The 23,275-nt window shown below is 45.5% G+C and overlaps 2 protein-coding genes across 3 annotated transcripts; one reads left to right on the top strand and one right to left on the bottom strand.

The window, feature by feature from the left end:
- The first annotated feature begins 276 nt into the window (after positions 1-276).
- upf1 (UPF1 RNA helicase and ATPase) lies at positions 277-17,829 on the top strand. 2 transcript variants are annotated; one of them, XM_048976102.1, is made up of 24 exons: positions 277-673; positions 1,575-1,717; positions 2,045-2,134; positions 2,219-2,386; positions 5,726-5,906; positions 5,997-6,158; positions 6,291-6,375; positions 6,541-6,639; positions 6,756-6,864; positions 6,949-7,108; positions 7,209-7,327; positions 7,413-7,577; positions 8,007-8,121; positions 8,217-8,360; positions 8,557-8,770; positions 8,872-8,989; positions 9,070-9,226; positions 9,377-9,519; positions 11,453-11,627; positions 11,795-11,876; positions 11,969-12,130; positions 14,277-14,497; positions 14,839-14,961; positions 15,044-17,829. In XM_048976102.1, the coding sequence occupies exons 1-23, from the start codon at positions 503-505 to the stop codon at positions 14,956-14,958; spliced, it is 3,303 nt and encodes a 1,100-aa protein (XP_048832059.1). In that variant the 5' UTR covers positions 277-502; the 3' UTR covers positions 14,959-14,961; positions 15,044-17,829. The 2 variants fall into 2 exon arrangements, with proteins under 2 accessions (XP_048832059.1, XP_048832058.1); XM_048976101.1 differs by having other exon boundaries at positions 6,291-6,378.
- An 11-nt stretch (positions 17,830-17,840) lies between these two features.
- Positions 17,841-22,003, bottom strand: ddx49 (DEAD (Asp-Glu-Ala-Asp) box polypeptide 49). Its single transcript, XM_048976103.1, has 13 exons — positions 21,718-22,003; positions 21,392-21,515; positions 21,191-21,276; positions 20,975-21,096; positions 20,636-20,823; positions 20,016-20,156; positions 19,857-19,932; positions 19,560-19,636; positions 19,021-19,118; positions 18,867-18,941; positions 18,653-18,741; positions 18,468-18,539; positions 17,841-18,093 (listed from the first exon to the last, which is right to left on the bottom strand). The coding sequence occupies exons 1-13, from the start codon at positions 21,830-21,832 to the stop codon at positions 17,902-17,904; spliced, it is 1,455 nt and encodes a 484-aa protein (XP_048832060.1). The 5' UTR covers positions 21,833-22,003; the 3' UTR covers positions 17,841-17,901.
- Positions 22,004-23,275: the final 1,272 nt, after the last annotated feature.

Here is a 23,275-nt window from a genome sequence, read left to right as displayed (position 1 = left end):
ATCCATCACTGGGCACGCACACTCAAAGAATCACAATAAAGGACAATTTAGACACTAATTCACCTGGAGTGTGTGTTATTGTATTTTGGTAGGAGTTAGAGAATTTAGAGGAGATCCAAAGGATTACAGGGAAATTATATTTTTGAAAGCCTGTTTAACGTAATACAACGGAAACAGTGCGAAAAGCCCCGACTTCGCGGGACTGTGCCGCTCGTGTACGCGCTTCGTGGTGGACGCGCGGACGTCATGGCGTCCTGTGCTCTACGTAGACACGTCGTGCGGCGCTAGCGCCATCGTCACTGTTTGGTGTGGGAGTTGAAGCTCTCGAGCTGTTTTTTTCTCCACTTTAATTTCTGGGTTCGTTTCGGATCCTGTTTGGGTTAAAAATCCCACCAGAACCGGGTTGCTTCGTATCGACCAAGGCTGACCGGACAGCTGGTGCTTCCCGCTCGTTTTTAATCCGCAAAATAGAGTCTTTATAATCCGCGACAACCGCGAAGACATGAGCGTGGAGGCGTACGGGCCGAGCTCGCAGACCCTAACCTTCCTGGACACCGAGGAAGCGGAGCTGCTTGGAGCCGACACCCAGGGCTCGGAGTTCGAGTTCACCGACTTCACTCTGCCGAGCCAAACACAGACCCAGGGCCAGACGCAGAGCCAGCTCGATAGCCAGGTGTGCGCCGCCGTTTTGACGGGGCCACAAGCGGGGGGATGTGCCTTTGACGTCAGCCCGCACGGTGGCTGGCCGGGTCCGCCGGACGTGTAGAGTCAAGTCGGGGCGGCCGGAGGGGCTGCTCTATCCGGGCCTTCGGTGGCGCCTTCACACTCGAGGCCCGATTTGCTTTTTACAGAGACGTCTTTGAGTTTAAAATTATGTACAGAATCGAAGAACTGAGTCCCCGAGGAGAGACGTGGAGCCGACGGCAGCAGCAGGCCCGTTAGCCGGCATGCTAGCCGCGCTCCCGCTGCGTGTCCTTCCCGGTACAGTGTACTTCCCGCGGCAGCGAGCGCTCAGGCCTCCACGCACACGGTTCCACCCGGTTATTCTGTATCGCCCGGAGCCCATCAGTAGGGGTGACACAGCGGCTAACGGGCAATAGACCGGTACTTCCCGCTAACTACGGACGGCGCGCTTTTGCTGTGCTTTGAAGGCGGCCGATTTTCATTTTCCTTGCCGATTTCGGTGCGTTTAGAGCGCCGGAGTGTAAAAATGAAACCGCTTGAAGTTTGCCGCCGGACCTCGGTGGTACCATCCAGGTCCGGGAATAGCTCGTTGGACATCGGTGGTACCGTCCAGGTGCTGGAAGGGTTCGGCGGACTGTCTAAATATAAACGGCTGTCAGACAGCCGACTTGGCGGGGGATACCGTGTCTGTCTTCCGCCTTTTATTAATAACCCTAGCTTGTTTTTTGTGGCCAGCACCGCTAGATTTACTGTGTTGATCGCCGCTGACCGGCTTTTCTGAGAATGCGGCGGTTCCCGAGAGGCGGGGTCTGTACAGATTAACACTCACTAGCACGATCACATATTACAGCACTATAATAATGAACTAACCGCCCCCGGGACCTGCGCAGGTGAATGGTCCGGACGGGATCTTGCAGAATGGTGGGGTGGACGACCCTGTGGCCAAGACCAGCCAGCTACTGGCCGAGTTGAACTTCGAGGAGGATGAGGAGGACACTTACTACACCAAAGACCTCCCTGTGCATGCCTGCAGGTATTAGCCAGAAGATCGCAGGGTCACGTTTCGGTGCCAGTGTGCTCAGTGTGTGGCAGCTGTGGTAAATTAATCTTTTTACAGTGCCAGTGTGGTAGAGTGCCTATCCTTTGTATCATTATCTTGATTATTCTGTCCTACTTTGCATGGCATTTAATTTAGTGTGTATGGTTTGTGTGGGTATGTATGTATAAATATGCATCCAAATTACTTGTGACATCTTGAATATTTTTTTCCCCAAATTTTACATGTATATGTTCTTCTGTATGTAATATGAACAGAATAAATGACTTTGGTAAACATGACTGTCATATTTTGTCATTTAAGCTATTGTGGGATCCATGACCCTGCATGTGTGGTCTATTGTAACACCAGTAAGAAGTGGTTCTGCAATGGACGTGGGAACACATCCGGCAGGTCAGTGTTTTGATCACCTCTCCCTACTTACTGTGGTTTCCCCTTTGTCCTGCTGGGTGCTGATAGACATTTCTCTTCCTGCAGCCACATAGTGAACCATTTGGTCCGAGCCAAATGCAAAGAGGTGACGCTGCACAAGGACGGTCCGCTGGGGGAGACGGTGCTGGAGTGCTACAACTGTGGCTGCCGGAACGTCTTCCTGCTGGGCTTCATCCCGGCGAAGGCTGACTCCGTGGTGGTGCTCCTCTGCAGGTACGCCTCTCCCTGCCCGCGCCGTCCCTTTCTGCCTGCTCTCTCCTCACTCACACTGGTCTTCTCTTAAGTATGCTTTTATTTAAATGATACTTCTTTCCAGGCTTTTAGTATTATGTTCTGGCATTGAATTTTAATGGGTTTTGTTATGTTTTCCCCTCAATATTTTCTTAGCTGGCTGATAGACTGGTGTCAAATTGAAATGTCAAGTTGTACGGTGGTATTCCAATAAGTGCTAAAACTTAAGGCATTACTTGTGTAAAAGCTAGATTGCAGAAATAGCCTTTTCTTATAGTGCAAAATCTTAGATGCTGGTAATTGGTTATTTTTAGTGTTCTCGATTTATCCCTCGCATGTTGTAGGAAAAACAGCTAAGAAACTTGTATTCAAAAACTGCAGTTTTTGTGGAATATGTAAAATTACACGGACAGTGATGCTATAAATGTATGATCTGATTGGGTGCTTTGTGTGAATATACTTTGTGTTGCTTTTCACGTTTTAAATATAAAATGCATGGTTTAAGAGCAAAGAACTTTTGATAACGCAAAGTAATGGCCAAGCTGAGCCATTTTTCCTTTTCAAATTGGGTTTCTGATTGATGATGATCAATATGATATTTATAACTAAGATTTTTAAACTTTAGAATTTTGCAGGTTTCTGTAATTTAACAGTTTATCCTTTACTTTCTGATATGATGTGCAGGTAGGTTCTGAGTTCTGTGGCTTTGAGGTGGAGAGAGAGAGAGACAATTTGAGCCACGCTTAGCTAGAGGGAAATGGGTTGTGCCTCATGTGGGTGGGGAAAGTTCACACCCTTAGAACACTTGTATTTCTCAGGGAACACTGTTTATCTTTCTAAAATATTACGGCAAAGATTAGCATTTAGAGGTAATTGCTGTGCTCTTAGAGGTTAAATGAATACAGGACAGGAGTACAGGTACCTCAACAATGTGTCACGATCGCTGGTTAAAGCGAGGTAGTGCCCGGGCTGACAAGCGGGCAAGAAGCAGGCAGGCAGGCGAAATACGAGGCAGGCAGGCCGAAGACGGGAAACTAGGGGTTTATTATGGGGATCAGGTACGAGAAACATCCACTGACTCTAACAAACATCAATAATGGACCCAGAACTAAGACATGGACTGAAATAGGCAAGACAACAGGGTACAGTTGGGTACAATCAGGGAAGCACACGTGGATAATGAGGTGGGCGTAGCACACACGAGGATCGTACGAGCCGGGCATGACACAATGCTTCACTTAGTTTTTTTTAATTTTTATTAGGAATGCATCACATCATTTAACTTAATTGGTCATGAAGTCTGCAAAGTGAGGCAATCTTTGCAGTGAATTTTGAATGCGGGGAAGTGTTTCAGTTGACTTTCCCTCACTTCAGCAAGGCTCAGTGTTTGTCGTGTACCATGTATAAGAAGGCTAGTAATATAGTGGGCCCTCAGTGGAGATCCATAGGTTCACTGAGAAATGAAACGCATCCTGAATGGTCAGTCGTAGCTCATAGCGTCATGTGCACTGTGTGCATCCCGGAGCCAAACGGCGCCTGACGGGGGGATTCTGCTTCATCGAACCTTTTTGGCTAAAACATTGGGAGTGACGTGTTGATTTGCACACCTGTTTCCATCTGCTGTCAAGCAGATCACTGCTGTAGGGCTGTTCACTGGCCTGGTGTGGTGTCGGCCTTGTCTGCTTCTCAGTGCAGAAGTGTGGCAGATTTCCGGTTTTATAAAGAAGAGGTTGGGCTCTTTCAGCAAAACATACCATGTGGCTGCTGCCGGCTGGCGACCACCAGCAGGGAAACTGATGGCGCTTTTTTAAAGCGTACTGGAGGTAACAGGAGGAATGGGCATCGAGGTAATCAAAGCGCCGAGGTGAAGTTACATCAGATGTGTGCCATCAAGACAGCACACTGTCCCTGTTTTGAAAAACAAAATCGATGCTCCTTGACTGCTGGACTTGAGTTTCACACTGGGGACAGCTCTTAAAGAATGTTCTGACCAAGTTTCATTGTTATGCTGCTTTTGTGATGAGCAGTGTTAGTTGTGGGTGATTTGATATTAAATTGTAAATGATAAAAATGTCTTTATGGAGAGATCATTAGTATCGTGCTACGGTGCACATTCTATTAGTTGCAGTTCTAAGGCTCATGCTGGCATCTAAAGTTTGGTAAGCCACATCCGTTTGGACAGTAATTAACTGGTAATGGCGAACAGTAAGTAGTGCTTTGGGGTCTTTCCTCTCTCCCTTTCACATCCTTGTTCTAGCATGCAATGCGCAATATACAACACATTCCCTATTTGGCAATGTATTTGCAGGGATGACATGGAGGAGTTGGTCCCTAAAAAGGATTTGACATCGGTAATATGGAATTTGGATTTCTCCAAAATTGACACAATAAGTTATTTGCAAAATTTGCCAAGATAAGGTGCACGTGTTGGAACGTTGTGCGACGGATCTTTTTAACCACCTTATAAGAAAATGCCAGAGAGAGCATGTTGACAGTCGGCGGGGGGGGGGGGGCTTGGTTAAAATCAGTTCAAAAGGGTACATCGGTCTAAATGCACTATTATTTTTTTCCCTTTAGGTTTTGTTACCTTACTGGGCTATATTTTTAAATGGGGGGGGAATTGGTTTTCTTGTACTGTTCAGTAACTTGCAAAATGGTTTTGAAAACCTACATGAAAAAGAATTGTGATAAGATCCTGCCTGAAAAAAATTGCAATGTGATATTTTTGTCATTGTCCCCCCCCCCCCCCCCCCCCCCAAGCAGAGTGTATTTAACCATCTGGTTGAGTCCTGTGAATTGGTGTAAACACTTCAAAGACTTTCTCCTGCTTTTAGTGGTGGTGTTGTACTCACATTTGAATGAATCTCAGCTTGAAAATTTTTGGTTGCATAATGTAGAACTGTAATAGTGGACATTAATCTCCTCTCCCTATTGGCTGGGAACTAATGATTTGTTGAATTGTTGATATCTCAAAGGATGGTTTGACTTATGATAATTTACCTATGTAGCATTTTAACAGATGGAACTTGCCCGCTGTCCTGGTTTTTCAGAAAACACTTAACACAAGGAATATTACAAACCCTTTCAAATTATTGCTATTTCTGCCAAAAAACAATAAATGCAGTTCAGATTTGATTGAATGTGAACCTTATTGTGTTTTCCACCTTGCTTATAGTAGTTTGAATATTGTCCTTTCTACTTTTGTCATTTTTAAAATGTAATTGGATCTTGATTGTGTGCTGTTGTAAATTGGCTGGAGATGGCTCTTAAATATCTGCATGGTGTGTGTGTCCATGTCCCTTGACCCCCCCCCCCCCCCAGGCAGCCTTGTGCCAGCCAGAGCAGCCTAAAGGACATCAACTGGGACAGCTCCCAGTGGCAGCCGCTGATCCAGGACCGCTGCTTCCTGTCGTGGCTGGTGAAGATCCCCTCTGAGCAGGAACAGCTGCGTGCTCGGCAGATCACGGCTCAGCAGATCAACAAGTTGGAGGAGCTATGGAAGGTGCTGCCAGCGTGTCAGTCATGTGCATGTGCCGCTCGGCCACGGTGACCAGTCATTAACCGCTCGTGCTGTTTCTCCTGGTTCCTGCAGGAAAACCCCACAGCCACCTTGGAGGACCTGGAGAAACCTGGCGTGGATGAGGAGCCTCAGCACGTGTTGCTGCGCTATGAAGATGCCTACCAGTACCAGAACATTTTTGGGCCCCTTGTGAAGCTCGAGGCCGACTATGACAAAAAGCTGAAAGAGTCTCAGGTATGTGCCCCCCTTCAGCGGAAGGACTGTGCAGCCTGCCATGACATCATCAGCATAACCTGATGGTGTTTGCTTTCAAAGGCTGGGGAGAAGAAACAAAAACCTAAAAACCTCTGTCTTAATTTTCCACAGACTCAAGACAACATAACGGTCCGTTGGGACCTCGGTTTGAATAAAAAGCGCATTGCTTATTTCACGCTTCCCAAGACGGATTCAGGTGGTAATATTTTAAAGCTTGCTTTGTCTTCAAGTACCATCCCTATGGAATATGCATGCCTCCACTCATTCCTGTGGCCATGCTTTGTGTGCTGGAGTTGCTGATGTATTCTTGGACGTCCTTCATGATTCCTACTTCACAATGTTTCTCTCCTGTTTTAAACAGATATGCGTCTGATGCAGGGAGATGAAATCTGCCTGCGGTACAAAGGAGACTTGGCCCCCCTCTGGAAGGGCATAGGGCATGTCATTAAAGTCCCCGACAGTATCCTTTTACCTCCAGAATTACACACATTGTTTAGTTAAACCAGATGTGGGACCACATTGACATTTTGTTGTGTTGTATGCTGGTGAGTAGATATTCCTTAAGCGGCACTTTAGACTACGGAGATGAGATTGCTATCGAGTTGCGGAGCAGCGTTGGCGCCCCCGTGGAAGTACCACACAATTTCCAGGTGGATTTTGTGTGGAAATCCACATCCTTTGACAGGTGAGAGAGCGCGCCCTTTGTGCAAGTCAGCCAGGTGTCCATTTCGGGCCATGTTTCAGCAGTATCTTGGCTTCTGTTGTGTAGAATGCAGAGTGCATTGAAGACCTTCGCAGTGGACGAGACCTCTGTCTCGGGGTATATCTACCACAAGCTCTTGGGACACGAGGTGGAGGATGTCATCATTAAGTGCCAGCTCCCCAAGCGCTTCACTGCCCAGGGCCTGCCTGACCTCAACCACTCACAGGTCTGTGTGCAGCCTTCGTCTTTCCAGCTTTCTCTCATCAAACACACACTTTTCTGTGCCGTGATGTGAGAGATGAACACGTTCCCATTACCCATGTTAGGTCTATGCTGTGAAGACTGTACTGCAGCGGCCACTCAGCCTCATCCAGGGTCCCCCTGGCACCGGGAAGACGGTGACCTCCGCCACCATCGTCTACCACCTGGCCAGACAGGGCAATGGGTATGACGTCTTGGGAGAAGTCGACGTCTCTTGGCAGCGTGCCTGACCGGGCAGCCTTTGACGCTTATTCTCTCTGAATCTTCAGGCCTGTGTTGGTCTGCGCTCCCAGCAACATCGCCGTTGACCAGCTGACCGAGAAGATCCACCAGACAGGCCTGAAGGTGGTGAGGCTCTGCGCTAAGAGCCGGGAGGCCATCGACTCGCCAGTGTCCTTCCTGGCCCTGCATAACCAGATCCGCAACATGGACAGGTACGAGGAGATGCAAACAGCATCTAATTCTCTTCGTGGTCTGTGTGCCCTCGGCGGGTCCTGCCCGGTGTTAGCTAGGTCTACCCAGTAGCCCAAGCGGCCACTGAGGTGGATCCAAATATCCCATTTATAGCTGTGTCATTTCTAAGCTTGTTGTTTTTTGCTTGTCTGTAAATGTCAAGGCATGTCAGTTTGTGTGTTGCAGTCAGTGGATATGCGTATCGTATGATCCGTGTATTCCCTCACATTTGTGCACTATTCTTAAATCATCTCTAGAATTGGCTGCCTTGTCAGAACCGTTTCACTTTTCAGACTTGATATTGTTATAAATATCTTTGTACTCTCCACCCCCTTGGGCTTTGTGGTGCCAGGGATGTAAATCTTGTTTGTTTTGACTTGCGTTCATAACGGTAGCTTCCTTATTCTTAGCATGCCAGAGCTTCAGAAACTCCAACAGTTGAAGGACGAGACCGGGGAACTTTCCTCTGCAGACGAGAAGCGGTATCGCGCGCTGAAGCGCACTGCTGAGCGGGAGTTACTCATGGTATGGGGCTCTGTAGGGCGTCCATTTTCTGAAAGGGCCACAGGCTGTGTTTTTGTTTTAAACAGCATATTTTTAAATCTCCCCGGCCGACGCAGAATGCGGATGTTATCTGCTGCACGTGTGTGGGAGCCGGTGACCCGCGTCTGGCCAAGATGCAGTTCCGCTCCATCCTGATTGACGAGAGCACCCAGGCTACGGAGCCCGAGTGCATGGTACCCGTTGTGCTAGGGGCCAAGCAGGTAAGGCGCCCCCCCCGTTCTCGCTCCACCAGTTGGTTTGTTTCGTCCTGCTTTTGCTCCATGGTATATAAAACATTGTTGGCCATGTCATTGAGGGCATGCTGATTGGTATTATTACGGTATGATGTGTTCTGTACTAACCCTTCCAAGGGGTGCTGCTATGATCGATGTGTGTGATGTGTGCTCCACCCCTCAGCTCATCCTCGTAGGAGACCACTGTCAGCTGGGGCCGGTGGTCATGTGTAAGAAGGCAGCTAAAGCTGGGCTCTCTCAGTCCCTCTTTGAGCGCCTGGTGGTCTTGGGGATCCGGCCCATCCGCCTACAGGTGCAGTACCGCATGCACCCAGCTCTCAGCGCTTTCCCCTCCAACATCTTCTACGAAGGTTCCCTGCAAAACGGGGTCACTGCGGGTATGTTCCATTTTTTAAATCATTTTTTAAATTCTCCATACTGCAATTGTGTAAACCGGCAACTTGGACATGTTGTGTTTTTTCCCCTCACTTTTGCCCAGCTGATCGTGTCAAGAAAGGGTTTGACTTCCAGTGGCCCCAGCCGGACAAGCCCATGTTCTTCTACGTGACTCAAGGGCAGGAGGAAATCGCCAGCTCAGGAACTTCCTACCTGAACAGGTGCGCACCCCCCGACAGCTCAAGGCAGCACGTGAGACCGCTACTGGCATTGTCACCATCGCTTGTGTCTTCCTCTACAGGACTGAAGCTGCCAACGTGGAGAAGATCACCACCAAGCTGTTGAAGGCTGGGGCTAAGCCCGATCAGATCGGCATCATCACGCCCTACGAAGGCCAGCGCTCCTACCTGGTGCAGTACATGCAGTTCAGTGGCTCACTCCACACCAAGCTGTACCAGGTGAGCTCTGCACCACCACGGCTCATTGTGTTTTAATGTGCATGAAACTGGTTTCTCAGAGTAGTATCTCCAACAAAAATGCATTATTTTCTTGATTAGTTTCCCAAAACTTAAAAATTAACATCTGTGTGTGTTAACACTCCTCATTAGGAAGTGGAAATCGCTAGCGTTGATGCCTTCCAAGGCAGAGAGAAAGACTTCATCATCCTGTCCTGCGTCAGAGCCAATGAGCACCAAGGAATTGGGTTTCTGAATGACCCACGGCGTCTGAACGTGGCTCTCACCAGAGCCAGGTAAGCAGCTTCATAGCTCCACTGGTGATTAAGTAGACTTTGCTTTTGGCTGTTTGCTGTCAGTCTGATGGTTCTCAGGTAGATCGCGATTTACACTTTAAATTATTCAGTGGCCGTTTTAATAGAGTTTTCAGTCTCAGGTGAAGAATGTATGTTTTCACAAATTGCCGCCCGTGGTTTGCTTCAAGGTGCAGTTAGCTAAAAGAGGGGAACATTCAAATCTGAAGTAGTTCATAGGAAATTCTTCAAAGTGACCAGACAGAGAGAAATATTACATCTTGAACTAATTAAGAAGAAAATAAACATGGAGAACGAGGTCGATTTCCCCAGAAGTTATGACCTTGGTCCTGCTGAAGGACATCAGTGGCAAAGAACATCCAACGGAACAAAGAGCAAGCAGAGATAAAAGGAACACACAGGAACCTTCTACAGCATAGAGCTCAGCAACCAAGATATGTTTAATGGGGTCAGATACATTAAGGAACAGTAATGGCAGAGATGCTCAGATCAGCCCTGAGATCACTGCTGAAACATAATGCAGTGGGGATAGAGAGCATCCTAGTAGATGTACTACAGCTAGAGCAGCATGCCAGCACATTTTCTGTTACAACTTGAGTGTGACAGCTAGGCAGTGACAAAGCAGGACTGGAAGAGTTTTGGTACCTTTAAACGTTGGCGTTGGATAAGACTTAAGATCAGTGTGAACCTTGAACACATTATGGACCAAAAGTAGATTCTCAGTCAAATTACACTTGAATATTCACTCGAAGCACAAAAGACCAGACAGGTGTATTCTGGTTATTATGAGTGGGCCCAGTGCGTTGGAGACCATTATGCTTAAAAGAGTTAAAGGTGGAAGAAGTGGATGATCAGTCATAAGGTGCATGGACTCAATCGGCGCAATGAATATACCTTTGGGAAACCTTTGGATCAGGACAGAAAACAGAGCATTATGGAGGAGTGCTGTCTCCAGGGCTCGGCCTCATATGGTGTCATGAGCAGCTTGCAGTTTTTACTAAGCCTGTGAAATGCTTCCTGTGATATGTTTATCGTTATTGTACCTTGGGGCTGTGCAGGCAGTGCTGAACCTATGACCATGTTTACAACGTGTGCAGAATTAGGCGGGTGTATGTATTTTGCTTGTCTTCTCTTCCGACCAATATGTTCAGTCCAAATTAATCTCCAGATAAGTGCGATTTTAGAAAGAGCATGCTCAAGTATTTGGTCTGAGTACTTTGTCTTTGGAGTAAAACAGGAAATCGTAGATATTTCCCTGTGCCGAAATGATCGAATTACAATTTAAATGGGCTAAATAGGAGCTTAAGGAGAGCGGGGGAACTAACAAATAGTAAAGTATTATCAGAATTATACTAAACGATTGAAATTATCAAATGTTGAGTGTTTTGTGGCTTACAGCCAACAAATATGGAAGAAGCGTGCAGAGGCATGATGCACATTAACTGCCAACTTTGTGTCAAATTGAAGGGGAAACTTCCAGGAACTGCAGCATCAAATGCCACCAATTTTCAAACCTTCAACCATCTCTCGTAGTACTAGGTGCAGTGTCCTGTGTGACATTACTAAGGTTACTAAGACATTACTACAGATGAGTGACTCTTGATGGAGCTGATGGATGGGCTAGTGGGCTGATACCTTGACACACCAGCAAGGTGGTAGAGGAGTGATGATGCAGATGGTGTGAAAATTGCCCCCAAAATCCATTGTCAGATTTTAGAAGATACCTTCTTCAAGCGCTCTTGAAGTGGTGTTGTCGTAGGACAGTGCCAGTGTAACATTTACTTGGAGCAAAAGACAATTTCTGAATGTTTAGCTTATACTTATTAAATTGATCCCAAGGAATTGTGCTCGCCTAATAATAATTTTGCACACAGTGAATTTTTGGTGGTGTGACCTGTCTGCTCCTCTGGCTCAGATACGGCGTGATTATCGTGGGGAACCCCAAAGCTCTGTCCAAGCAGCCGCTGTGGAACCACCTGCTGAACTACTACAAAGAGCAAAAGGTGCTGGTGGAGGGCCCTCTCAATAATCTGCGCGAGAGCCTCATGCAGTTCAGTAAGCCCCGCAAGCTGGTCAACACCATCAACCCGGTGAGTGCGGCTGGGCCGCCCGCACACCCTCTGGTCTGCGGCGTTCTCTCTGTTGGGATCTGCAGATCTTTCCCCTGTATTTCACTCTTGGTTTCCCTGCTTTTGAAATGGGTTACCTAGGTTTTTGTTTGCAGTCTGAGCGTGAAATGACAGGTGTTTCTTTGCAGGGTGCCCGTTTCATGAGCACGGCCATGTATGACGCCAGAGAAGCTCTCATCCCCGGCTCTGTGTACGACCGCAGCAGCACCGGTAACTGCTGCCCGCTGCCTTTCTCATTCACAGCCTACATCTCTGCCAGCTGTCGTCCCGCTCAGTGCATCTCTGTGTGTGTATGTTTCCAGGCCGTCCATCGAACATGTACTTCCAAACCCATGACCAGATCGGCATGATCGGAGCAGGCCCCAACCCTGTGGCTGCCATGAACATCCCCATTCCTTTCAACCTGGTCATGCCTCCAATGCCCCCACCAGGGTACATGGGCCAAGGCAATGGGCCTACCGCAGGTGAGAGACCTCAGGTCGTAGGTAGGGAGGCACCGACGCTGGTATCGGGGGGGGGGGGGGGCAGATGCTGCTAATTCCAAGACTGGACAGATGGTGGTGCTAATGCTAAACTTCAGGCGGCATGTTCTGTCGGGGCCTAAACCTCACCAGTGGGTTGCAGCAGCCAGTGGCAAGTTAGGTGGTAAACTTGAGTGTAAAGTGTATCTTAAATCATACATTGAAACTAGATGGTTTTAAACCAGGATAGTGTTCTTTGTTGGTTGCATCACTGCTGCTTAGGTTACATCATAGTTAATAGCTCCTAAATAAAAATATTGCATACAAAATTACATTTTCAGTATGAACAGCCAGTCGGTATCATTGTATAATATTACCGGAACCAACTCACTGTTCCGCATGTTTGTTGCATTTGGGTTATACATAGCTAGCTATTTGTTTTCTCTGTATTTCTGAGAGGTGTTTCAATCACAGCTGTAACGGAAGCCCATAATGTGCCGTGTACCATGCGATGTGAGAAGTATGTCTGTAGGTAGCTTACTGAGTGTGGGTTATGGGTGCAACGTATTACAAAACTCATGGGTCTTCTCATATCACAGTATTTCAGTCATGGATCGGGATGTAACTTTGCTTTCCATTTATTACTCAAAGAACTTAAACACAAAGCAAGGATTGTAACATGCTCCATTCATGTGAAAACACAACCACTTCGTCTATCTATTCACTGCAGCCCTGTATGGAACGGAAGGCCATAGGGGACTTTCATCTGTATCTTATGTCTAGATCACAACTTATTTCTCTCATGATCTTTATGAATCGTTTTCTCAATCACTAAATAAGTAATTTTAGAAAAATACAAGTTGTGATTAGACACGCGAACAGGATTCCACAAAAATGCCATGGGTAATGATATTGAATTCATGCAGTTTTTTTTTTTTTTTTTTTTTATTGCATTCACCCTGAAAATCTAAAATTCCCCATGTTTTGAGAAATGATTTCAATTGTACCCGTTTAAAAAGTGACTGCAGCACTATCATGGTTAAACTAAAGTTAATCTGGGGTTCACACCAAACCGTGGGGTGAGGGGGTAGGGGGATCCATATTGATCATGGATCAGTTTGACTGTTACACCACTGATGCTTATCAAATTGTAATAATTTTACATTGGCAAAGTTAGACATTTATTGTTTATTTGACAGTTTTTCTGCTACATCAACACAGGAATACAAACGGTTCACGCGGACTTACAGCAGGGCCATGATTTTCCTACCTTGCCAGCTAATGTTAGCTGACTAGACTAAGGTTGACATGTCAGTGAGCTTGTTTTATCCTGAGCCAGTGGAAAAATAATTATTGAAATTGCCATTGCTACATGTTAAAAACAAAAGTCTTGTTAGGTTAGTTACATATGTGCCATTTTCACCCTTTTTTTTGGTTTGCTGGACCTTACACATAACAAGGAGGAGTAAAATTTGTTACATCTTAGTGTTATGTGGAAACTCTGAATAGTGCAAATTTTTTTGTAGTAGTAGTTCATAAACCGGTACGTAAACTGCCCCTCCATTCGCTGTAGGCTACGATCGAACTTGAGCTTAACTGGTGCAGCCCGCTGCTGATGTCCTTGTTAACTTATCAATAGATATATGAAATACTTTATTGATCCCAGGTAGTAGTTCTTTCTCAGTGTGTCAGGGCACATAACGTGTACATATACATACGTGTGTGCGTGCGTGTGTGCGTGCGTGCGTGTGTGCGTGAGCGTATAGAACACAGATTCAGTGTAATGACTGACTGCGTTGCGCAGTAATAAGTCAGTGGTGTTTGGTCAGTTAATGTATTAAGACTGATGCAATGTTTTACTTATTTGCCTCTAGCTGCTAGTAACTTAGTTTTCTTTCGTTTTGAATTTTCTGAAATATGTTATTCTAGGGTTTAGTGCACATCTTAATTTCAACTGTGGTGTTGCTGTAATTTATATTTTTGGAATCAGTAGTTTAATGCTCTGCAGTTTTATATTTTTGTAACTTGCCTGATAAATTGTTTTTCACTTAAGGTGCCTCCCCTTTATGTGCAGAAATCACACATTTTAATAGCCTGGCATGTTTCTTATGTGTAGTATGTGCTCAGAACACAGTTTATACTCCCGTAGGCCGTGGAGCTCTGAAGGGGAAGGCGGGACGTGGGGGGCGGCAGAAGAATCGTGGCATCGGCAACCATGGGGGCGGACAGAGCAACCTGCCGAACAGCCAGGCCAGCCAGGACGCGGCGTCTCAGCCCTTCTCGCAGGGGCCGCTCACCCAGGGCTACGTCTCCATGAGCCAGCCGTCGCAGATGAGCCAGCCGGGCCTGTCTCAGCCTGAGCTGTCACAGGTAAGGCCAAGCCTGAAGCGCCGCAGCAGTTCTCATGGTTGTCATGTGCACAGGGTGAATAGCAGTATCTGCTAACTGGGTCCTTAATGGAAATGCTGGTTGGATGTTTACAGCCCTTTCAGTAGTTATTTTCATAGGTGACACTTTAATCAGTAAAGAATTTGATTCCTTAATCATCTGCTGTACAGGGTAGGTTTTAATAGTAGTCTGGTCTCTGGCATATTGCAGATAGATGCCACGTGGTCTAATGCTTGTGATTACAAAGAACATTTACCTTAGAGATGTAACAAAATTTAGAATTTCCATCATAGGCATTAAAAAAGTTCTTTCCCCCAAATCAGGACAGTTACCTCGGTGATGAATTCAAGTCCCAGATTGACGTGGCTTTGTCCCAAGACTCCACTTACCAGGGCGAGCGTGCATACCAACATGGCGGGGTGACTGGATTGTCACAGTACTAGAATGTAAGGATGTTTTTCTTGAACGTTCATGGATGGTACTTAATGGTATAGAATGTGGGTATATGTATCTCCTTTTTCCTTTCAGGTTATGGGATAAGGAGCTAGGCTTGAGCTGAGCTTAGTTCGTCAGAATTTTAATCTGGGTAATAATAAAAAAACAAAAAACGGATACCTGTTTTCCACTGCTACAACTGAAGCACCACTGTGTGAAAGCAACAGGAGAGGGAAACCAACCAATCACAAGAGGAATAGGAAAAGGGGCAGACAGACAGGACGAGGAAGAAGAGAGAGAGAGCACTGCCAGTACACTGAGACGGGCGCCAGGAGGGAGGAGGACGCAAGCGGTGTGTGGTCGTGCTGTCGGGGAACACGAATCAAAAATGAGGCAGCTCCCTACGAAAGAAGCCCATTCCCTCAAAAACCCTTCCACCACTTCCTGCTCAAGGAATGACCTGTTGACTGAGGACCTTGATCTTCAAGCAGAAAGAGGGAAAAGACAAGTTCTCAAGCAACTCGCGAGCTCATTCCGTTTTCTCCAGAAACGGAGAAAAGAGTGGCGAACCGCTTCACGCAGGCAATGTGGAAAATCTTTACCTCAAAGTTGATCTCAGTTTTTAACCTTTGAACCCATTTGATTTAAAATTTTGTGGAATAAGAGTGGTAGTGATACAGCAGCTCTTAGGCCCAAATCGCGTCAAATGATGAAGGCTGTTACTCGAGAGTATGAATTGATCTTAATCCAACTTTGAGTTCTTGCGTTAAGCATGAATGGTCCACTTGCCTTTGACTATCTTAGAGTTCAGTGGCAGGTACACCGAGTCCTACTTGAAGTGGTATAGTAGAGGTCTATGGTGGTGTGGTCATGGGATTTTAAGGCAAAGTTTAGGGATCTGAGCTAAGGATCTGCAATGTAAGATGAGTTTTCTGAAGCAGCTTTCTTCTTGTAGAACCCGGGCAGAATAATGGAAAGGCCAGCATTTCTGGGTGTGAACTTGGTGCAATTTCCAAGTTGCAGCAATTATGTATTGATCTTTAATGAAGGAGGGAGGAGAATGGAAATGAGGTCTGGAGCTACAGAGGGTTTTCAGTGTTTTAAATGCAGCCTACGCTTAGATTGGCTACTGTTCCAAAGAGGGGGTTTTACTTGGAGGAAAACTGCATCGCCTTTGGCTGGTTGAGTTCGCTGCTAAAAGCAATTCCCTGGACAATGAGTCACACTTCAAGTCACCGTAACTGGGAATGCATCATCTGGAAATATCTCAAATGTGTGTAAAAAAAAAAAAAAAAAAAAAAAAAGGAATTTAAACTCCAGTGAAGCTTTTATTTACAAATTAGATGCTCTGGATATCTTTCATCATGCAAGGGTAGAAACTGCTCATTTTACTTGTTAAACATCAGAGCTTATAAAGTGCATAACTTCAGTTGTGTTAAATGCACTGTTCCACCATCTAAGTTTTCTCCTGCCACATATAGAAAGACTTGTACCTCTTGATTTAATTTTTACGAGATCTTGAAGAAAGGTGTGGGAGATCAGTCAGCATATGAGACGTGAGCCGTTGCGTCTTGCCGCTTCAGGCGTGCTGTGATGGGCGCCATAAACTCCTCTGTGAATGTAGGTGAGACGGACATGCTGGGTCACGCCGGCCGCCCGAGGGTGCGGCTGCACCAGCAGGCCTGAAGGGCACTCGAGAAACCCCAGCTCACTCATGAGAAGGCCACTTTTCTATCAGGGCTTGCCGAGACTAATGACTGGCCGAAGGCCTTATTTCTGAACTTTTACCTTTTGTGTTGGTTTTATTTTGGCTTTTTTTTTTTTGTCATTTTCCTGATGTAGATGTCTGTAGATGTGACCCCCCCACCCCCGCCTTCCCATCTGTGAATCGTGATGTATCGTAACATCCCTAAAATGCTCTTCTCTGATTGGAACCATTTGCTTCTTGTTTGTGCCATTTTCTTTCCTAGCAATGAGCATTTTTACATCACCAAAGTCACTTTGCTAGACATTGAACAGGGCATTTTTCTTCAGCTATCGTTAACCTTGTGTAGTTTTGGCAGAATGGAAAATCACCCTTGCTTTCTGTTACCCCCAACTTTTTACCTGTTGAGGTGTTCTGTGTTTTCTTATAAATTAGAGCACTATCTGAGAATGTAGACATTACCAGCTTTCGTGCTTTTTGCGTTTTTGCATATTTGTCTTTTTCCCAGCCGTCATTCAATATCCATTCACTGGGTTATTCTGAGAAATTGTCATGCCAGCATCACAAGCCTTCTGGGACAGTAGCTCAAGCATGTCAGGGGCTCCTTTGTATAACACCGGGTTCGTGAGTGATGCCTGCTGTCAGTGAATGACTACTGCATCTCTGTAACCATCCGAGCCAGTGCCCAGGCATCTTTAATGTACATCTTTTTGGTGAATGGAAGCACTTTCCACTATCAGTCTTTCAATTGTGCACCTTAACATTCTTTTTGCCATGTGCAGTTTGGAGATGTGGTGTGACACACAGGAGAGGAAATGAGCTTTTGCTCTGGTTGTGTTTCATTAAGTGAGGCGTGAGAGAGCGCGCTCGCCCCGCTCCACCTGTAGGCCTCTAGATCTTCTCGCTATTGGTCAGGAAAAGAAAAGCAACCTAAGACAGGGATAATCAAGGGTCATTGTTCCCGTTTCACCTGAGTCAAAAGGAAACTGAAATTTGTTTCTTGCATATATCGTTTTTTAAAAACAGCAGGAGTGTGAAATGCTGTTTTTTTTTTTTTTTTTTTGATGTGGAAACTGCTTTTATTTCACTGTACTGATCAGCTGTTACACTGAATGATTCTCTAATAATTGGAACTTCTAAAGAAAATAAAATAAAGGTTGCTTCTCCTTTTCAATGCTGCAGAGATTTTCTTTAACGGTCCTTTATTGTACATGGTCTGTGTGGGTGATCAGGGATGGACAGTCACTCATTCACCCGTCTCGTGTGACTGACATGAGCTTCCTCCATCTTGCTGAAGCCTCATCTTTTTCCGCTGTTTCCTCTTGAGGATCTCATCTTGCTTCTTCTGGATACTCTCACGGATTCTTTGTTTAAATTTCTTCCGCTTATTCCTGATCTTCTCCAGCTCCTCTTTCCTCTTTTGTTCCAGATCTGGGTCCTAAAACGGGATGGTAAATACAAGTAGTTCTGAGTGTCAGTTTGTTATTACAGTATTGCTACCTAAATTCATTTAGCAGACTTTTGTTCAAAGTGACGTATAAGAATCAGCGACCAGGCTCAGCCTGCATACCTGGAGTCCTTCAAGCTAGAGGCCTTTCTCAAGGGCCCATGAGTAATTACTTTGCTGCCCATGGGATTCAAACCCACAGCCTTGGGCACAGATTCGTATTGAACTACACACCATCCTAAGTGAAGTGTTTCTTTCCGTGCCTATAGTATGTATTCCAATTTGCACATACAGTCCAAACGTACATCTGGCCTTAATGTGACCCCAGTACTGCAAATGCATATCTGCAGCCTATTCATACTCACTTTTCCTTCCAAGATCATCGCTTTCCTTTTGTTGATTTCCTTCTTCTCATCAAAGTCTGTCGACTCAAGTTTCTGTCAGACAAAAGGACAGGAGAGGGTGGTCTTAATTCACCAGAAGCCCTCCCCCACACCATGGAGACATGCGGGATGTCACTTGTGATCATCAGTGTAACACTGGGTCATACAATTTCACACTCGCGCCGGGTCACGTTGACTTGAGTGAGAATCTTCAGCACTTCACTCTCCTCCACTGAATATTCCTGCAGTTTGGCTTCTACAAAAATGGAATTCTTGAAATTAGTCTTAATGACGACAGCACATCAGTCCATCACAGCACTGCACCAGGTTCTGGGCTCCCTCTTCAAGCAAGGCATGTATGACCGCAGACTTATCACTCACGGATCTGCCCCTCGATGGCCTGGACCAGGTGAATGTCGTACTGCGTGACCAGCGTCAAAGAGACACCATGCCGGCCTGGAAGCAAGAGAGAGGCCCATCATGCTCTGCCGTCAGCCCCATGTGACACTGCCACACAGCAGGTACAGCACCTTACCCGCTCTGGCAGTCCGGCCAACTCTGTGAATGTAGATCTTGGGTAAACCAGGTGTGTTGTGATTGATGACAACTTGGACTGTTGGGATGTCAAGACCCCTGAGAAGAGCAATGGCAATGCTGGTTAGATGTTAAAATGAATAATATCAAACGTGCACTAAATCAGTGATTCTCAACCTGGTCCTTGAGAACCCCCAGACGGTCCTTGTGTTTGCTCCCTCCCCTGCTCCCAGGGGACAGGGTCAAGAAACCAAACTAAAATTTTATACTTCAGTTCACAACCTCACAGTGAGAACTGCACTTTATCCACCTGTAAAAGGTAACAGGTTGTGCCCTGTGATGGTGTGCTTGTGTGAGTGTGCCCTGTGATGGAAAGTAGGTAGAAAGGAATTTCACTGTGCAGCTATACAGTATGTTTTGAGAGAACTTGAGAATACAGAAACAAACAATGCAGAGACCGTCTGTGTGTCTAAGTCCTGTGCTGTCTGGGTCCCGTGTGGTAAGGATAAGCAGCTGAAAAACAGAAGCATTGATTCCTACCTGGCGGCTACATCTGTCGCTATCAGTATTTTAAAGACGCCAGACTTGAACTTTGCAAGATTTGCAAATCGCTGTTTCTAGAAGGAAAAAAAAAACAGGGGAGAGAAAATTCTTAAATGTTTGATGCAGTCGGCTGATGGGGTTTGTTTCTGAAAAGTTTCTAGACACTGCCCCATCTCATTACTGAGCAGTACAAAGACCAGACAAGTTCTCAACAGACACCGAAAATGAGCCCATTTGAGTCTGGATAATCAACACTGACAAAAGGAGTCAGGCGCCATCTCACAGTCCTGTCACCTGTTTCATCATCGAGTGCAGGGAGACGGCTGGGAAGTCAAATCCTCGCAGCATCATCGTGAGAATCTGACAGTTCCTGTAATGCCAGCATAGTCACAAGCTGCTTCACAACATCTGTGTTCACCACAGTCAGACAAATTGCACATGAAGGCTCCCTACTTGCAGGTGTTGGTGAAGATTATGATGGACCAGTCTTCATGCTCGTCCTGGAACTTCTGGATGAGGTGTACCAGATACGCGTCTTTGACTTTCTCGGGAGTGAGGATGTAGCGTTGGTCCAGCTCGTCAACAGTGCGCACCCTATCAGAAGGAAGATGGGCATCAACCTATGGTGTCAACCACGATAGCCCATCACAGTAGTAGTAGTAGTACTTTATTGATCTTGAAGGAAATTTCAAAAGTTACAGCAGCATACACAAAAAAGTGACATTGTACAAATGCAGAAGCCACAGGACAATAATACTAGATTGCAATGTGCAAAATAAAATGTGCAAACATTTAAAGAGTGAGCATTCCTACAATTACATTCATGACTGCAACATAAAATGAGCCAATACAAGTTGCCAATTTTGTATTATAATAGATCCCCCATTTCAGGTCATTGTGTCTTTTCAGTACAAGTTGTTTATGATGAGTGTATTGCTAGGCAATGCTAACAAGACTTCAAGCCCCTTAAGTGGTTATTTTAACATGAGACCCAGTCATTACCAGCCTATCTTTTGCTCTGCATCAGGGTTGGATCAGAACCTGCGATATAGGAGGCATTAGGCCAATCTTACTCAGACTTGCTTTCCCAGAAGAACGGCTTGTTCATGGCAATGCTCTTCAGCTCCTGCAAGGTGTCGGTGAGTGTGGCACTGAACAGCAGCGTCTGCCTCTTAGGCGGCACGACACTGAGGATCACCTCCAGGTCCTTGGTGAAGTCCGTGCAGCCCTGCTCAAGCAGCCGATCGGCCTCATCTATGATCTAAGTGCAAAAACACATTTTTTTCCTTTTTTTTAAAAAGAACAATAAATGACATGCATAAGCTGCCTGGAGGTCATTCCTTCAGCCGGACACATTATCCCACTGCAGACATATCTGTGTGCAGGGCTTACTGTACAATTTTATAACTTGCCAGAAAGCGAATTTGCTTCATGTTGAAGGTGTTTGAGCTTCGAATGTGATCTGCCAATCTCCCAGGCGTTGCCACGACAATGTGGGGTTTCTTTGACAACTCAAGAGCCTGTGTCACCATGTCTACAAAGTACATTACAGACAGACATGTCAGTCGATATTCTTTCCTGCATACCCAGATGTAATTAAAGTCGATGATTTCACAGGTGAACATTACCCATTCCTCCGACTATGATACAATCCCGCAAAGCAAGAGGTTTCCCAAGAACTCTGAACTGCTCTGCGATCTGATAGGCCAGCTCCCTGCACAACAAACCATCCAATCAAATTAACCAAACTGCTTCAACAGTTACCCAATCCGTTAGTGTCTTGCCTTCCTGCCTGTAATTCAAGACTCATCTGACGGGTAAGTACCGACCTGGTAGGAGTGAGCACCAAACAGAAGATGCCATAGGGGTCTTCAGAGAGCTTCTGCAGCACAGGCAGGACAAATGCAGCGGTCTTCCCACTGCCTGTTTTCGCACAGCCCATACAATCTCGGCCTGGGAACGAGTATTAAGATCATGACACTAAGAGCCTAAACATATCCAGTTACGAGTATAGATGAAAACAGCTATTAAGAAACTTGCACTGGTGGATGAGGGGATGGAAGTAATAACCGCAGCTACAATATTATTTATATCACAATATAAATGACCGTACCTGGAGCACACATGCTTACAAGTTTCTAACATTAAATCTTACCTTGAAGTATAGCTGGCAGACAGTTCTCCTGTACGGGAGTTGGCTTATTGATGCCCATTTGTTTACACTGTTGAATCAACCAGTCCGACAAACCCAAGGACGAAAAGTCAGACATCTTCCGTCAAGCACGCCGAAGCACAAAGCCTATATTACCTGTTAATTGTCCAGTTTTAACTGAGGATTTAATAGCTCTAAAAATTAACTATTCTGAGTAATCAGCACCATCATACTAACACAAGCGACCGCATGTCAATACGCTCCGGTCGCCTACATTTAACGCAATGACTGACGTCGATTTTTCTGCCGACGTATTACGGAAGGACATCGGGGCCAAAAAGCTGTTGAGGAAGAAGCGCTTTTTTATTTTTGTTTTTTTAATAACAAATACTGCTTAACTAGTCACAATCTTACCGCATAACTGAACGACGTAAATGCAAGGTTTATTTATTATATGTTAATGGGTCTTGAGACACTGAAATATTGCTTTATAATATATATATATATATATATATATATATATATATATATATGAAAAACACATGAGAGAATCACACAAAAGCAAAAACATTCCAGGTGTGGTCAAAACTGATAGATGAAGTAGATACAGTGAGTGGTAGTGCTTTGTGTTTATATAGGACAGCATATGATTGCTCTTGAAAATGAGGATGCTGCCTTTGTGAGTGTGATCCAAATCTCCTGGGAAAGAGGGCAGGCCTTTTTCATTTACATTTACATTTATATTTTATACACTTAGCAGACACTTTAGTGCAATGAACAAGTGGGGCTTTTCATACCTGCTTTTCAGGAGTCCACTAGGTGTAAGTGCAGCTGGGCTAAGCTTCCAGTGAAAGCGCCGGTACAGGTGTAAGCAGTATTGAAGCATGAGCTACACAACAATTTCTAACAAAGTATGAACCCAATAAGACTATTCAAGGATCAAAGGTGGGATGTAAAAACATTCATAGAACATAAATACGTGTTCTACAGTATAATAAAATAATACAACAGTATCTATTCAGAAGATAGCATTGTATTAAACATTACACAATCGAAATTAGGCAAATGCACCTAAAAATGCCACTGACCTTGAATGAAAAGTAGGGATAATCCATTCATTGCGCAGAAACCTTGAATACCCCTTTTAAGTAACAAAACCTGGTATTCAACATTTGCAAGAGTCCTTTGAAAAAACAAGGCAGAGAGCACTTGCTCTGTCCTGCTGTGACCAAATCCGCCGCGGGTGATGCTCACACTATTAGCTCGTTCTTAGCGTCTGTTTTATTATAAGAACAAAACAGAAATGTGCAGCCTGCAGCCCACTGTTCTACAGCAGACAGGGCGAGCAGCAGCAGTGACCTGTGGGGAGCTTCTGTGGAAACCACTGGCTGTTCAGTAAGCAGAGGGCAAGTCAGGGGGAGGCGTAACATTTCCCCACGGAGATCAGGAAAGTATCGGTTACTATTATTATTATTATTATTATCATTATTATTAAAGACCTTCAAATGTAGACAAGGGGGCGGCATGGTGGTGCAGTGGTTAGCACTGTCGCCTCACACCT

Source organism: Brienomyrus brachyistius, chromosome 15 (genome assembly GCF_023856365.1).
Source record: "Brienomyrus brachyistius isolate T26 chromosome 15, BBRACH_0.4, whole genome shotgun sequence".
NCBI classification, from domain to species: domain Eukaryota; kingdom Metazoa; phylum Chordata; class Actinopteri; order Osteoglossiformes; family Mormyridae; genus Brienomyrus; species Brienomyrus brachyistius.
Note: the sequence above shows the minus strand (reverse complement) of the source record. Positions and strands in the feature narration are given on the sequence as shown.